Source organism: Pollachius pollachius, assembly GCF_949987615.1.
Source record: "Pollachius pollachius genome assembly, chromosome: 2".
NCBI lineage: Eukaryota > Metazoa > Chordata > Actinopteri > Gadiformes > Gadidae > Pollachius > Pollachius pollachius.
Window position 1 is genome coordinate 49,288,720 of NC_136935.1, and position 17,848 is coordinate 49,306,567.

The following is a 17,848-nucleotide window of genomic DNA, read 5'->3' on the forward strand; positions in this document are numbered from 1 at the left end:
TCCCCCTGACGAGCTTGCTGTCGCCCTGCGTGGTTGATTCTGCCACCCGTGTGTGAACGTTTGGATTAAAGCGTCAGCAAAATCCCCTAAATGTAAATGTAAACTTCGGAGCCCTCCCTCACAAACTCCCTATCGCTCCAAACAGGCCCAACTCTGTAGAAAGGCAAACGTAAGGAACACAAGAAGGAAAACATCCCGATGTGTACCTCATGCCTGCTGACAGGGTGCAGATGACACGCTTCGCCTGCGCCCTTATAACACCATCACGTTGTTGATTCTACACTTTGTAGTTCGGCGTTTGATCATTTTCTAATAAGGGTTAACGGGTGTGTATACTTCATTAGCGTTCAAATGCATTTTAATGACCGGACGGACTGCCTGTATGCACTTCTCAACTCTGGGTGCCACAGCTGGGGCCATTGCGTCATCCGAGGCATTCCTTTACGAATCGACGAATCAAATTTAACCCTCCGAAAAACTAAACAACTAAATAGAATTGATGATGAGTGATGACGTTTGATGATGGACATAACAAATCAGTCAGACCATCAGAGGCGTTCCTTTCGCCATCAACAATTTAAACGCACAGAAAAACGAACGAACCAAAAAGAATTGATGATGAATGAGGACATTTGAAGATGGACATAACAAGCCTGTCAGACCGGTCAGAGTGTGAAACATTTTGAAAAATGGCTCAGTCCTCAGTATCATTTTTTCAACATAACCGGATTTGGTTTGTCGGTCTTCAGTCGTTTCCTTTGTGAGTAATTCTCAGCCTGTAAGGCTCTCCCACAGTCACGAATCGAAAAGCCCCGCAGTAATTTGACACAACGAGTCTCAAACGGTCCTGTTTGAAATGCCAGGGTCTGGGCCTTGTGCTGCTCTTGTGCAGTGACTGATTTGACACCTTGGGTTGGACTGTGGTTATCTAACGCGGCAAAGAGCCGTAGAGTGCTTCTGTGGTGGATGGCTGAGGCTAGGATGACTCAGCCAGCGTTTACAGGAGAGCCTGAGAGTGTGAGACAGGCATTAAGACTTTTAAAGCCGTCTTGACATTAACAGAATCCCAATGTGGAGAATCATGTATGCGATCCAAGTGCCAGAAAGTGTTCAAAAAATATCCCCCTTTCGTTTTAATAGCGAAAATGTTCATTGCCTTCTAAAAACGGTGCCCATAACAAGTGAAGATGTACCGACGGGCCGCAGGTGTAAAAGAGAAGAGAGTGCTCACTCGGCACATTGGACTGACTGAGTTATGCAGCTGTATTCGGTAAAATGATGAAGCATGTTTCACAGCAGATATGTCAGCCCTGTTTATATTTTGTGCTCTCTGTCAGCAGAACAATCGCAACCTGCCACACACAGAGTTGTTGTCTGACATATTTCAGCACTATAAGGATGCTGCCTCTCTCAGGTATCCAGTAGCTCACGATGTCAGTCAACAATTGACAAAAAGCAAAATGGACAGTGATGAACAGTAAAAGTCAATAAAAATATAGCAATATTGCACATGATTGAAATTGCATACAAAACACAGCCCATAGTGGAATTGTAAACTAGCTGTGAGCAAAAACAAATAAAGAATTTGATGGTTTTTCTCAAGGAAGGTGTCAGCGTTTTGCCAATTCCAAAATACAGACAATAATGCAACAAGCAATTACAGACAGATCAGGAAATGATTTGTAAAAGGCCGTATTCCTCCCCACACACTAGTTAACGCCACGATAACCGCTGGGAGCTAAATCAATATGCGGGTTAACAAAGCGCTCACTATCTTATCATCTTGTGTTGTTCAATTGAAGAAACTCAAATCACTTATGCTCTGCAGAACAAATCCATTATCATTCAAATCGGCTCACACCGGTAGGTAACAGCTGTGGTAGAAAATAACCGCGTTCTATCACTTCAACTAATCAAGAGAGCAAAAGAAATCGAGGGGTCCGGAGCAAGTATGACAAAAAAGACTTTATCGTTAAAAAGACAACAACAAAGTCAAGTAGTTTGCAAAGCACTGCCGGTCAACAGATCCCGGCCTCTTTTTTATCCTCACGTACAACGCTGTTTCTTGTGAGGTGTCCGCCCACGGCCCCCCATGGCCGATCAATCATACCTTCCTTCCCACGAGTGGCCGGCGACACTAATCTTAACCCCCGGGCTTGATCTCAGTACACTTTGACCCCATAGCCTCCGGTATTGTGTTGGCTTCTCAGCTCTCAGCTCTGAGAAGCCAACTCAGCTCTGACCCCAGACTCCCTGGCACCGTGCCAAGTCCTAAATGAGAGTTCAGAGGTGCTTCTAGATGCTTTCTACCATTAGATATATAGGCCTAATAATAATCATGGTTTGCCTTAGAATATAGTCATTCATTTCTTCCATACAGCCTGTCTTCATCAGTGTCATGTGTCTGTGATTGTGGCAGAAAGAAACACAAGCGTTGGGTTGACTCTGCTGCAGGAGTTTGTGATGATCGTAGTGTTCGGCTTGGAGTACATCGCCCGGATCTGGTCCGCTGGCTGCTGCTGTCGCTACCGGGGATGGCAGGGCCGACTGCGCTTCGCGAGGAAGCCCTTCTGTGTGATCGGTGAGTCTTTCGTACCCATGTCCCCCCGTTTGAATCTCGCCCTGACGAATTTGACTCCATTCAACCATTTTGGACATGATGGACACACAACACAGCACAAACACAACACAGAGAAGTGACATTACAGTTACACAGGTGTCCTTAATCCTTAAGTGAATTTGTTAACTATGAGTTGCATCTTAGGTTGAATAGGTTTGGCTATGGGTGAGTGTTGGCCATCTTGATTCTATGGATATTGTGCGTGCATGCGTGCGTGTATTCCAGCGCACGGGTAAGTATCACGTGCGCTGGATTAAGATAATAAATGAGATGAGGCTGGAACCAATTAGCCAAAGCAGGGGATTTGTCTCTTGAATACATTTGAATATCATCAGTCCCACATTTTCTTCGCGCTGCAATGCTCTCTTCGAGGGCAGGGAAAACAAAACAACTGACACCACTGATGAATGAGGTTTGCTTTACACATCCCACAATTACGAAGGGTTCAAAGGCTTCACTTCCACAGGAAGTGTCTTATTAAATGGCCTGGGAGCGGTAGCGTGATGGTGGAGTGAGAAACGGCCAAATGCTTCCACTGGCCCCAAATTGAATGGTGGATTTCCTGTGTGTGTTTGTGTGTGTGTGTGTGTGTGTGTGTTTCTCTTTTAACCTTTTAACCGAACTGCAATGCGTCAGTTGACTGTAGTTATTTTTTTATTTTTTTAAAGAGAGACAGACTATTCATCCATGCATCAAACCATGTGTAGATGCATGGACACACACACACACACACACACACACACACACACACACACACACACACACACACACACACACACACACACACGCACACCTAGCCATCTAGTACTCCTCTGGTCGTTTGAAGGAACTGGTACATGGAGTTTCATGTTGAGTGTGTGTGGTGATGGCTGCTTTAACCTGTGCACACTTATCAGTCAGTGCGCAACAGGTGCACAGCCTCACCAAGGCCCAAGCCGTCTCTCAATTTGCGTTCTTTTCTGCACTTGTGTACTTGCGTTCTTGTGAAACGTCATCAAGTACGGTTCTAATTCAAAGTTTGCATCATGTCGAGTACAGTCGAACAACCCGGAAGTGTTCTTGATGTGTTCTTAACCTGGCCGTTCCATCGAGGATGCATCGGAGGTGACTTGTGTGGGCTCGGGGCCGTTACATTTCCAAGAATGCATTTCGCAGCGTAGTATTTGAAATTGCATGCTTAAAATATTAGTATGTAAGCTATAATAATAGGCTATATAGGAACATTTAAAAAATATAACAAAAATGTAGGCTCATTCATTTAAAATATTTTACATACTATTTTAAAATGAAAGAGGCTGGGGTTTTGTTTTATATCATTTGTTTATATTGTTCAGTAGTATATTGTCCTACATGAGGCCGTAGCACAGTTAACAGACGAGCTGAGTTGGTGACGTCATCGAGTCCGCTGCTGTTCCAATAGCAAGTGCGTCCTCCAGTCCTCGGAAGTTTGTACTTGGAAGTTCGAACTTGCCAAGTTCGAACTTCGTAGTCCGGAAGTCCGAAGTTTGCGTACTTGGTATTGAGAAACGGCCCCAGAGTCCAACCAGTCTGACTTAAACCAGCCATCATCCACACACACTCCAAATACACCTTCTCTCCCATGGTCGACTATCAGTACCAACCATCTCACTCCTAAAACGAGCCAGCCCTCATTGACTCGTTTTAAGGCTCGCCTTACGATTTCAACTACACCCCTTGAGAGTCTGTGTTTTCCAGACAGACTTTGGCAGCCAGATGCAAACAAACCGAGAGACAGATCTCCTTATAAAATCTCAGCGTACCCAACGATACGCCAGAGGCTGCAGTTTAGTCTCCAGAACGAGAGATCAATGCGGAGCTCAGGAGAACCTGCCTTCAAAAGAAAACTAAATGGATCTGAAACCCTTCACCCCGCCTCGCTCCCGTGTCGGTGGTGGACGTCCCTCTGACCCTACGGTCACACTACATGCGTCCGTCGACGGATGTGTATTTTTAGCCGTATCCATGTGTTTTCCCGGGTTGTATTAGATGAAATAGAAAATGGATCCAGGAAACGCGTGGAGTGTATTTGCATAACCGGGATCCGATTGGCCGACGGATCCGTCGCTGCCCGAAAAGTTGAACATTTCTCAACTTTTGACGGCGGGCCACGGGGCCGACAGAATGGACGGACCCACAATGCATTTTGAGAGCGCCCATTGCAAAATCAACGAGATCCGTCGACGGACGCATGTAGTGTGAGGGCTTGTCCACACTACCTCCGTCCGTCGGCGGATCTCATTGACTTTGCATGGGGCGCTCGCGAAATGCATTGTGGGTCCGTCCGTCCATTTGGCTCCGCGGCCTGCGTCAAAAAGTTGAGAAATGTTCAACTTTTCAGGCAGCGCCGGATCCGTCGGCCAATCGGATCGCGGTTATGCAAATACACTCCACGCGTTTCCTGGATCCATTTTGCAATAACAAGCAGGAAGAAGCAGGAAAAATCCGGCCGTTATATGTCTTTTAAAGAAATATGGTATGATGTTGTTTTTAGTCACCTGATGTTTGTGTCGTCTTTTGTATTTATATCCGCACATCGGCTTTGTAGCAGAAAACGATTTGATTGGCTGCAGTATGCGTCTACAGAGACTAGTCCCCTATACGTCCGACATGCCCTCGGCCATCCGCCGACGGACGCATGTAGTGTGCACAAGGCGTGAATGTTAGGTGAGTACGAGTATGGATTCACCAGAAGCAGCGATGGAGAGAGACGGAGAGAACGAGGCCCCGGCGGCCGCAGCCCGCCTTACACACCAGAGACACTTTAATTCCCCTGTCTCCGCATCCGTCTGCGAATGAGAAATATCCCCGGCTTTGCAGAGCCAGCTCGCATTATGCTTTAGTTTTTTCTTCTTCTACACGGCTCAACACGCACACGCGGGGGAAATTACTTATTCCCTCGCTCTCCGCTCCGTGTGAGGATTATAGCAAATCAATGCACCGCACAAACAGAATCGATTCTGTTCTACCTCTCTTGTTCTTCTGTGGAGCGCGGTGGTTCCTCCTCCTTCTCCTTCGCCAGACCGCCTCCCTCCGCGGTGCGACTGGTTCCGGGGTGGTTCTAAGGGGGTGTCGGGGGGTACGTTATCCCAGTGTGGACACAGGGGAGGGCAGGGATTAGAAGGCGGACAGTAGCTGTTGTTGGACTAATTGAAGGGTCGTCAAAGAGGGTAAAAAGAAGAAGTGCCAGAGAATCAAAAGGCCCTCTCTTCCTCCCCCGAGGCGAGGAGGAAGAGCATCGTCTCTCGTGCAGAGATCAATATTAATGAGGTGTAGTTGGCCCAGTGCTGCGGATTGGAGCTGTCAGCAGGGGGGGTCATTAGAGACGCTGGGTTTGCCTCGCGTTTTATCTGCTGGTGCCTGGTGGATGTGCAGAAGACGCTCGCTTGAGTGTCACCGAAAAAAGCCAATGTTGCAAAAGCGTCGGATGCCTGATGACATGTGAAATGTTGGAAGGCAGCCGTTTGGAAAATGTGCCAAATGCTGTACAAAATATACTTTTACATTACACTTTCATGCAACTTGAAAGCTCAGGTTTCGCCACTGCGGTGAGACTCGTGTCACGGTAAATTAAAAGTGATTCATCAATTTAATCTTTTTAATTACCTTTCGCTCCCATATACAAGGTAGAGAACGCCAATTACGATTGTTCTCACCTAACGCGGTGATTCAATTAGGTGGCTCATGCCCACAGCTCTATTTCAGATCTACATAATCACATGACGCTGACACTGTTTTTCAGCAGATTATATATTCAGAATATTTCAATATTTACAGTGGAAGATGAGGCTTCGAGCCTTAAGAATGACTCAACCCCTCCATGCACTGCTTATATTCATCTTGTGTTTTCAAAAGAAAAGGCACAAGGATGCGATGTGAACGAGTGTGTGTGTGTGTTTGCGTGTCTTTGTGTATGTATATGTGTATGTGCGTGCGTCTTTGTGTATGTATGTGTGTGTGTGTGTGCGTGTTTGTGTGCCTGTGCATGTGTGTGTACGTGCATGCATGACCCTGAGTTGAATTCAATTTGGTTTCATCTGTTGTGCGGTGAACATTGTTCCTCGGTGCTAACCGTTTTGTGTGTTGTGTGTGGTTGTCTGTTGTTAGATAGATAGATAGATATATCCTTGGAGAAACTCAGGTATCCAGTAGCCCACGAAGTCAGTCAACAGACTGTACAATTGATGAACAACAAATGGACGAATCGTGAAAGCATATCAAATAAGTCAATAAAAAGTGAGCAACATTGCACATAAGTAAAATGTCATATAAAAAAAGAGCCAGAGGTAGACACAAAAAAAATATATATATATATTACGCAATTTCACATTGTCCAGTGTGTGTGGGGTGGAGAAAGAGAAAGAGAGAGAAAGAGTCACCACGGGCCGCATCCCTTCGCCTGATGTTGTGGGTGTTTGCGTGTGTGTGTGCGCGCGCGCGCGCGCGTGTGTGTGTGTGTTGCTGCGTGCGGTCCTGCAGACATCATCGTGCTGATCGCGTCCGTGGCGGTGGTCTCGGCGGGCAGCCAGGGGAACATCTTCGCCACCTCTGTGCTGCGTAGCCTCCGCTTCCTGCAGATTCTGCGAATGGTGCGCATGGACCGCCGGGGGGGAACCTGGAAGCTGCTGGGCTCGGTGGTGTACGCCCACAGCAAGGTAAGGGGGGGGGGCGCGCACACACCACACAAACACACCGCGCACACCTGATGGAGTGCATACACACACACACACACACACGCAAACACATAGATGCATACAGGCATACACATAGACACAGACTTACACACACATACATGCTCGCTCGCTCGCTCGCTCACTCGCTCACTCACTCACTCGCTCGCTCGCTCTCTCTCTCACTCACTCACTCACTCACTCACTCCCTCGCTGCCTCGCATTCACTCACTCTCTCGCGCACACAGACGTACTGATACACACAGGCACGCACACACAAAGACGTACTGATGCACACACACACACACACGCACACAAACCATTCAAAGATGGGTCCATTAAATATGTATTGACTTAAGTATTGACAAAGATGTTATGTGCTTGGGCCACATTCCTCATCAAACTAAGAAAAATCTATTGACATATTACATGACCATTATAAGACAAATCTGATGACCATCAATAATCCAGACATCTGTCTCGGTAAGCGCTGTTAAACCATTAGACAAACTGTAGTTGGCAATAAAAAAACATTGATTTCCTTTTTGACTAAACAGTGAGCTGACCTTGTGATTGCTGCCTCATAGAGGCCTGTTTGTGTGTGTGTGTGTGTGTGTGTGTGTGTGTGTGTGTGTGTGTGTGTGTGTGTGTGTGTGTGTGTGTGTGTGTGTGTGTGTGTGTCTGTGTTTTTGTGAGGGTGTGTCTATGGCTGTCTGTCTGTGCGTGCGTATGTGTGGGTGTGTGTGTATCGGTACGTCCGTAGGTGTGTTTGTGTGTTTCTCTGTCTGTTTGTATAGCCAGTCCTCAGGCCGGTGAGTATCTCTCCCTCCTGACAGACACCTCTGCTGGCTCTGTTCTGATCCCAGGTTATCTGGGCCAGTGCCAGGGATTAAGGGCCCCTCCTGAAGAGAAGTCAAACGGGGCCACATGCTCTCTCTATCCCTCCTGGATGATGCCTGTGACCTAATAACACCTCATAAGACTCAGAGAGCACTGCATAGTCTCGAATATACTACTCAAATGTATATCTACAATGTAGATATAAAAATGAATAGAATAGAATAGAATTTCAATAGTAACTGGGAACTAACTTGGAATAGATGCATTCCCAGATACACATCTTTGACCTTCATCAAAAGCTTGGTTTCAGTTATTCCTTCTTTTTGGTTTCCCTTTCATGGGATTATTCTATCGTGCGGTTGGTAATTACTCTCAAGTCCGTCTACTGATCACTCTACGGTTTATCACCGTAACCCTACTGGCTATCAGTTGAACGCTAAATGTCCATTATCCCTGCTTACGCTGGAACCAACGTCAGCAGTTCCTGGTACACCAGGAGATCATAGATCTCAGTAGAGCTGTCTCCTCCCTTATAAGACGAAACTCATCACACTCTCCTCTCTAAGGCCCAGACAAAGCAAACCAGAACACCCTGTACCAAACGAAGCATATTCACCTCAATAGTGACCCTGTTGCATCCACTCCACCCCAAATTGCACTTGTCCCTTGTCCCGTCTCTGAGATGGAGTCTGGGCAGACGCCAGCTCTGTTAGTCTGAGGTTTAAATAACCCCTCCGCGGTGACAGCCCCGTCGCGCCCCAACTCGAGCCGGGACAGCAATCACTCCCTGCCGCACGCAGCTCCCAAGCCAGAAGAAGGAGACGGCTACCTTTTTATTTCATCTGCCTGTGTTGTTTTAATGGAACTACGGCGCCCGACGCTCGCCCCGCCACGAGGGCCCGCTGAACGTCGTCCCTACATGGGGTCTTGTGGGTTTCCATGGCGACGCGGTGACACTCCTTCCCGTCGTACAGGAGCTGGTGACGGCGTGGTACATCGGCTTTCTAGTCCTCATCTTCTCCTCCTTCCTGGTGTACCTGGTGGAGAACAAGTTCAACAAGGAGTTCGCCACCTACGCCGACGCCCTGTGGTGGGGCACGGTGAGTCCTGAATGGGGAGGGGGGCGCCGCTGTCCTTTCTGCACTGGTCAGCCCTCGTGCACGTGCACACACACGCGCACACGCGTCTATACACGGGCACACACAGACATGCACACACACACGCACGTGCACACACACGCGCACGCACACACACGTGCACACACACAAAAGTGCACATACAAGTGCACACACACACACATACACATACATGCACGCACGTACACACACACACACACATATATACACATACACATACAAACACATGCACGCACGTACACACACACACATGCACTCGGCACACGCACACGGCACACACACACACACACACACACACACACACATACAAACACATGCACCCACGTACACACACACAGTCACACAAACACGCATACACTCGTCCCTCGGCCTTTTCCCCTCTAAATTGCATAATTATCCGTGGTTGCGACTGACCGTACTTTAATCACGCCGGTTTTGCGCTGATTGACCCGCCGAGGGAAATGTGACGCATTCTCGGCCCGTCGGCCCGCCTTTTGATTAGCGTGTTCAGACCAGACCCATTACACAGCTTGGTGTCTCGTCTCCATTAACGTCCGTCTTGCCGTTTTCTTACTGTCTGTCCCTCAGCTCATAGTTCCACCGGCTCTATGTATAAATACCTGTGTCCTCAGACATTTCCCAATGCTCGGGTTGAGTTGAGGAGGTTTTGACTGTTTGTCGCTGGGCCCCCTCCAGATCACCTTGACGACCATCGGCTACGGAGACAAGACCCCCAAGACGTGGACGGGTCGCATGCTGTCGGCGGGGTTCGCCCTCCTGGGAATCTCCTTCTTCGCCCTGCCGGCCGTGAGTGCTTTTCAAACCATCACCATCTGTTTGCTTCCTCTGTTTCGGATCCCGGCTGAAATCGGGTTGTGGGTTTGATCCCCGTTTGCCCGCCTGTTGTTGTCAGTTAGCGAGACGCCTAGCTCCGGCTAGCTCAGGGGACATCTTTGCTCACTTCCTGTGACTGAGTTGTGAATGTTTAATGTTTGGTGTTTCGTCCACTGCTCCCTTTATTTCATGACATTCACGCATCTATTTATATATCTCCATGAGCCAGATACAATTAAAAGAATATGAGAGAAGGACGTTTTACCTTACCTCAGTTAAATCGTCAGCAACAAGGTAAAGCCTTCCAGTGCTTGACAACATGAATCGATTCTCCTTGGTTACGGCCCTAAATGCATCTCTAATTTCAAAGAAAAACGTGTAGCCTTCGGTGATTTTCAGCTTTCTGTTTGTCCAGATCTGTCTGTCAGTCTGTCAGTCTGTCTGTCTGTCTGTCTGTCTGTCTGTCTGTCTGTCTGTCTGTCTGTCTTCTAGGTCTGTTTGAGTCTGTCTGTCAATGCCTCTGCCGTGTACTGTAACCCAGCTGTGCTCCTCCCAGGGTATCCTCGGCTCCGGGTCTGTCTTAGCCTGTCTGTCTGTCTGTCTGTCTGTCTGTCTGTCTGTCTGTCTAACCCAGCTGTGCTCCTCCCAGGGTATTCTCGGCTCGGGGTTTGCGCTGAAGGTCCAGGAGCAGCACAGACAGAAGCACTTTGAGAAGCGGAGGAACCCAGCGGCCTGCCTCATCCAGGTGGGCCCCCCAACTGAGGGACCCCTGGTCGGGTTCCAGGCTGCACAATACACCGCACGCTCGCCGTTCATCCAGCCTTTGAACACTCGGACAGCGTATACTGTTATCTGTAGCGCAAAGTAAAATCGATGAGATTGTTCACTTATTCATTATTTGAACTCAAGATTCCCATGACTTTCCATATTTTCAACCCAAAAGAAGCATGTGACTTGTGCAGCTTATACTATTATCTGTAGCGTATAGGAAGATCTATGAAATTGTTCACTTATTCATTATTTGAACTCAAGTTTCCCATGGTTTTCCATATTTTCAACACAAAAGAAGCATGTGACTTGTGATACAGTTATAATATTCATTCAAATATATATATTCTGTGAGGGTCCCCTTCTGAATACCAGTCAAATGTTGCCCTGGGCGCTATTAACAACAATTCCCTTACAAATTCCCTACTTCCTGTCTACATCCTGTCAATGTCCGGTCCCCTTCCTGTTCACTTCCTATCCGTCTGTCCCCACGCTGCTCTCAGCCTATAGTTACGACAATACAAAAATACACCAATCATACCAATAACAACGGGCCCTAGTGACCTGAAATTATCATGACAACGTCCTGTACTAACACGGCAGGTAGCCAAACCAAGGCTCCGCCCCCTTCCCTCCGCCAGTCACACACCTGTCACTCACCTGTCACACACCTGCCACTCACTTGTCACATGCCTGTCTTACACCTGTCGTATTGCTTCCACTAACCTGCGGTGCTTTCCGTTTTGTGTGTTGTGTTTGTGTCGTCCTCTTCTTCTGTGGTGCTGCGTGTCGTGCCCACAGTGTGTGTGGCGGAGCTACGCAGCCGACGAGAACTCTGTTTCCATAGCGACCTGGAAGCCTCACCTGAAGGCGTTGCACACCTGCAGCCCAAGCAAGTACGTACCCAGGTGGTCCGAGAGGAGGGGCCTGTTTTTGGGTGTCTCTTTTATTCTGGACGTTTTTTTAACAATAAGGTGTTTTTTGGGGGGGGGGGGTTTTAAAGGATTAAAGTTTAGTTTTTTAACCATATGTTAGTTTATCATATTATACGAGAGGCATGTCTCAAGCTTTTCCACCTATAAGAACTTATTACACACCAAAAGTGTATTTTTTTATTTTGAACTGTTGCATAGAAATATCAAAAGGTAGTACAAAACAAAAAGGCTGCCCTCTTTGCTGCTGCTTAAAGAGCAAAGACAAATTAGGACGATTTGTGAATATAACAATAGTGTAGCACAGAGCAGTGTGAATAGACTATCATCTCTTAAAATAGACAGAGTGTGCTTTTACATCAGGACAGCGTGGACTGTAATTTTTATAATCATCATTATTTGCCATGTCTCGGATGATGGTAATCATCAGAAATGAGCCAGATCTATCATCAGATTCGACTTATTTTTTCTTTCCTCTGGAGTATTTATTTGGAAAGTTTACTTTCTTGTGAGCCCATAATTGGCCAATAATACACAAACACACACACACACTGACACACACACACACACACACACACACACACACACACACACGCAACCACAAACAAAAAAAAACACAGGTGTCTTTCAAGCAGCAACCAGAAAAAGATATGCTCTGTATAGGATGTTTACAGAGACCCCCTATACAAAATACAAGCCTGACCTCAGTCACAAACTAACAAACAAAGTCCCTCACAAACAAACCGACTCAGGACCCCCAGTTACCCATAGTGCACCAGCAGATTGTGTGAATAAATCATTCATTGTTTATATCCCCCAATCATCTGCTTCCTTCACTGGCCGTTTGCTCACGAGTGTGACTTGTTTCTTGAGCTGCCTCTTCCGCCTATTGTTACGATTAGCACCTGCTAAGTGTGTATACGTGTCGACGCACACCCGGGCGTATAGAGAATGATGTGAATCCCGTGGTAAGGGATGCAGTCGGTCCGCCCACCCACCGGGGCTGGTCTGGATGTAAGTAATGTTACGGCCATTACTTGAAGGTCACCGAATGCAAATGGCGCGCATCATTTCTCCTTCTCTCTTCTCTTTCCCTCTCGCTCGTCAACCCAAGGAAGGAGCAGGGGGAGACAACGACAAGGTTTGTTGGGCATGCACACACATACACACACGCACACACGCACGTGCACACGCACGCACGCACACACGTGCGCACACACACGCAAACACATGTATGCACGCACGGTCACACACGCGAGCACACACACACACACGTGCACATACGTGCACCCACCCACAAACATACACAGACACGTGCACGCAAGTATACACACATACACACATGCACACTAACATGCGCACGCGCGCACATGCACGCACGCACACACACACACACACACACACACACACACACACACACACACACACACACACACACACACACACACACACACACACACACGCGCTCACACACACACACACACACACGCTCACACACACACACACACACACACGCTCACACACACACACACACACACACGCTCACACACACACACACACACGCACACACAAACGCATTGGTTCACATGCGCTTCCTTGTGCCTTTTCTTTTGAAAAAACGAAAAAAAAAGGATCTAGCTTAGCAAAACAGCCAGCTGTACTTCTGTCAATCTGGACTCTTTGTGAACTGTACCGCTGCTGGGATTGCTAAGTGTGGTGCTCTGACCCCTTCGAGAACAAACTGTTCACCGCCACAGGTAGCGAAACGTACGCCTGATCTTAACACAGTCGCTCACTGTAACTGCTGCCTTTCCCAGTGTATACGTTTGCCTTCTCTGCTCCATCTCCGCTCTCGCGAAGACGGCACAACACACGCAGTCAGGGCTTTGTCTTACATAACCACATGACTTTTACCAGTCTGTGTGCGTTTCATCAGGACGGTGTGCAAAACACGCCGCTCAGGCGGGATGTACTATGTTAACCCTGCAGTGGTTATTGTTTTTTGTGTTCGGGTCTAAACGCTGGAGAGAGTTAATCGCTCGATGCGTAATGAATGATTTTGGCCGAGGCGGTGTGAGAACGATTCAGAGGAAGGCCACAAAGGGAGAGAGTTTGGGGGGGGCCACTGTGCGATGTTATATATGATCTTTTCACAGTGACGCACAGTAGATTAACGCACGCACGCACACACACACATACACACACACACACACACACACACACACACACACACACAGAGACACAAACAGAGACAGACACGCACACACATACACACGGACACACCCGCACACACACACTGTGGGATATTTGCTCATCGTAAATCAAAATGATTAAAAGAACAATTAAGTTGTCAGCAACCTGTCTCCCTGAGATCACTGAGAGCCTCACATATCATCACACACCTCGATACGAGGGTCTTCCGCAGCTCGTCAGGGGGCTGTTGGAGATTCATGCTGATAGGCTAATGAACGTTCGGGATCAATGTTTTATTGTGTTTATTCCACCTGAACTCGTCTCATTGAGATGCAGAACTGTATCGCTGAAGAGAGTCCCGGAACAATCCCATGAATAAAATATCATAAACAGGACCATCACAGAGCCGTAGCTATCATCATATCATTAATCACAACATTCACGTACATTGACAGTTATTGCTTGAGTTATTGACAGTTATTGAGTTATTGGCAAGTAGGATTTGAGAGTCCCTCAGAGAGATGAGTAATGATGAGATTATTCATCCCTTGATTACTAAGGAAGTGTCATAGCTGGCCGTGGCGCGTTCTAGAGATAACATGCATGATACATTAAAACCAGTGTTCCCTGGTCCTGTCTCTGTCTGAGGACCCAACAGAGCCATCAGTCATATGATTTAGCGTTGTGTGCATTCAACTTGAACTTGGTCAAGGCTTTTTTTTTTTAGGTGTAGAGGCGCTTGTTTAGCTTTCATACGAAGGGCACATTTATCCCTCATCGCTTGTGACCCGCGGGGTATTGTAAGCGCCAAAACTCTGGAAAAACTAACCCTCCACTGGCCAAGGCTGATAGCAGATCACCATGTTGTCATCCCAACACGTTGAGCATCCGGTTCCCGTCAGCCCAGTCGTCTAACCCGTCCGTCTCTGTCTTGCCTTTAGTAAGGTTCATAGTAGCAAGAAGCTACCGAGGACGCCGTCAGCTTGGAGACATAGGTACTCACTGGTACAGCACCATGCGTTGCACCTCTCGCCCCAGGAACGCTCACTAATCCTCTGCATGGGTTCATCTGAGAAGGCTGTGGAGAGGAGCCGCTCTCGGATGGGATATCTGTCTTTTATATTAATTAATACATTCGCTTTTTTTAGGGGTTTTGTTGTTTTAATCGGCCCAATATTAATACTTATTCCTGTCGCCTCGCGATGGAGACCGCCGCTGTGTGGAGAATATTTATTGTAACGTCATGCCCTGTTAAAAGTCCAAACAGAGTCTCACTTGGTTCATGCTGGACCTCAACCTTCAGCACCCGCTTCCAAAGCAATAACCGCAAATACCATTCACCAATATTACCATTGACTCATTGATTTCCTAGCTTCTCTTATCTATCTCATATTTATCTACAATGAGCCACACACTTACTCACGCGAGACTTGACTGCCTCCTTGAAAGTAAAACACTGTTACCCAAAGAAAAGGAAACGAGAGCGTTTACATTTAGGACATTTAGCAGACGTTTTTATCCAAAACGACGTACCATAATTACATTTGTCAGAAGAAGGAGAAACAATATAGCTCTGTCGGTACATTAAGGATGTTCATAGTAACAAGTGCCAAGCACAATTGCTAGGTTCACCCATTCCCCGTATACAACAAAGACAGCAAGGATAAGACGCTACACAATGCACTACACAATGTACTATTTTTAAGTGCAAGGGTGTACAACATACAATAAGTGCCTACATTAAGTGCCAGGATACAATAAGTGCGTAAGAGGGGTGGAGGGTCGCTATGAAGAGTCTTGGTGAACTCTGAACAAGTGAGAGTTCAAGTGACAGTACTTATGAAGAACACCAAATGAGCATCCTAGCTTTAACAGCACACACAACCACAGAAGGACTCCGTTGCTCCATCGCCTGTCGTGTGGTTGCCATGTAGTGTATAGAGTATCTGTTGCTATAGTGATGCATGTTGATCCCTTTCTTACACCACCCAACCCTCCCCAACCCTTTCTATACGACCAGGAAGATCTGGCCGTTGACCTAGTGAGAGACTAACTGAACTAAACCTGTTGACCAACTGCCATTTTTTTCCTCATCTAACAACTAATTTGTGACGTAGCCACACCCCTCCTGCCTGTTAGTTTACTTTGAGTGGAGAATTTGTTGTCATTAACATCTCTCTCTCTCCCTTTCTCTCTCTCTCTCCGTGTCATCCTACCTCTTCATCTCTCCCCTGACGTCATCGTCATCCCCATCATCATCGTCATCATCATCATCATCATCATCGTCATCATCATCATCATCATCACCATAATCATCATCCTCATCACGGTCATCATCATCATCATCATCATTGGTGTCATCATCATCATCCTCATCATCATCATCGTCATCATCATCGGTGTCATCTTCATCATCATCCCCCTCACCATCACTGTCATCCCCCTCATCATCATCATCATCATAATCATCATCCCCATAATCATCATCCTCATCACTGTCGTCATCCTCATCATCATCATCATCATCATCATCATCGGTGTCATCATCATCATCATCGGTGTCATCTTCATCATCATCCCCCTCACCATCACCGTCATCCCCCTCATCACTGTCATCCTCTTCATCGTCCCCTCAGCCAAAAGCTGAGCTTCAAGGAGCGCGTGCGTATGGCGAGTCCCCGTGGCCAGAGCATCAAGAGCCGGCAGTCGGTGAACGAGCGGCGCTCCCCGGTGGCCGAGACCCCCCCACCGGCCACCGCCGAGGGGGGCAGCCCCGCCAAGGTGCAGAAGAGCTGGAGCTTCAACGACCGCACCCGCTTCCGGCCCTCTCTGCGCCTCAAGAGCCAATCACGCTCCACCACCGACGGTAGGGGGCGGGTCCGACAGGGATTGGTGGGGGGGGGTGGAGCCAATCACGCTCCACCACCGACGGTAGGGGGCGGGTCCGACAGGGATTGGGGGGGTGGAGCCAATCACGCTCCACCACCGACGGTAGGGGGCGGGTCCGACAGGGATTGGTGGGGGGGGGGATGGAGCCAATCACGCTCCACCACCGACGGTAGGGGGCGGGTCCGACAGGGATTGGGGAGGGGGTGGAGCCAATCACGCTCCACCACCGATGGTAGGGGGCGGGTCCGACAGGGATTGGTGGGGGGGGGATGGAGCCAATCACGCTCCACCACCGACGGTAGGGGGCGGGTCCGACAGGGATTGGTGGGGGGGGGGATGGAGCCAATCACGCTCCACCACCGACGGTAGGGGGCGGGTCCGACAGGGATTGGTGGGGGGGGGTGGAGCCAATCACGCTCCACCACCGATGGTAGGGGGCGGGTCCGACAGGGATTTGGGGGGGGTGGAGCCAATCACGCTCCACCACCGACGGTAGGGGGCGGGTCCTACAGGGATTGGTGGGGGGGGGATGGAGCCAATCACGCTCCACCACCGACGGTAGGGGGCGGGTCCGACAGGGATTGGGGGGGTGGAGCCAATCACGCTCCACCACCGACGGTAGGGGGCGGGTCCGACAGGGATTTGGGGGGGTGGAGCCAATCACGCTCCACCACCGACGGTAGGGGGCGGGTCCGACAGGGATTGGGGGGGTGGAGCCAATCACTCTCCCCCACCAACGGGGGGGTGGAGAGGGGTGGTGGCCTGCGTTGCTTCCCCCCTGCACCGTTTTAATTTATTTGATTATGACCGTTCATCATCGCCATCAGAGTCTTGCGGCGCCGGATATGGAGACCCAGGACTATTATTAACTCTGAGCGTGATTAACAGTAGTCATGCGACTGGAATGGCGGCGGTGACGACATCGAGATAGACGTCCTGTAACGAAAG

The 17,848-nt window shown here is 48.5% G+C and overlaps 1 protein-coding gene across 1 annotated transcript in view; it reads left to right on the plus strand.

The window, feature by feature from the left end:
• Positions 1-17,848, plus strand: part of LOC307071716 (potassium voltage-gated channel subfamily KQT member 5-like) — a 78,309-nt gene that overhangs the window by 49,095 nt on the left and 11,366 nt on the right. Inside the window, exons 3-9 of the mRNA XM_079730780.1 lie at positions 2,455-2,581; positions 7,118-7,293; positions 9,123-9,248; positions 9,981-10,091; positions 10,768-10,863; positions 11,688-11,782; positions 16,648-16,877. Of these exons, the coding sequence (XP_079586906.1) occupies positions 2,455-2,581; positions 7,118-7,293; positions 9,123-9,248; positions 9,981-10,091; positions 10,768-10,863; positions 11,688-11,782; positions 16,648-16,877 (961 nt within the window). The remainder of the gene's footprint in view (positions 1-2,454; positions 2,582-7,117; positions 7,294-9,122; positions 9,249-9,980; positions 10,092-10,767; positions 10,864-11,687; positions 11,783-16,647; positions 16,878-17,848) is intronic.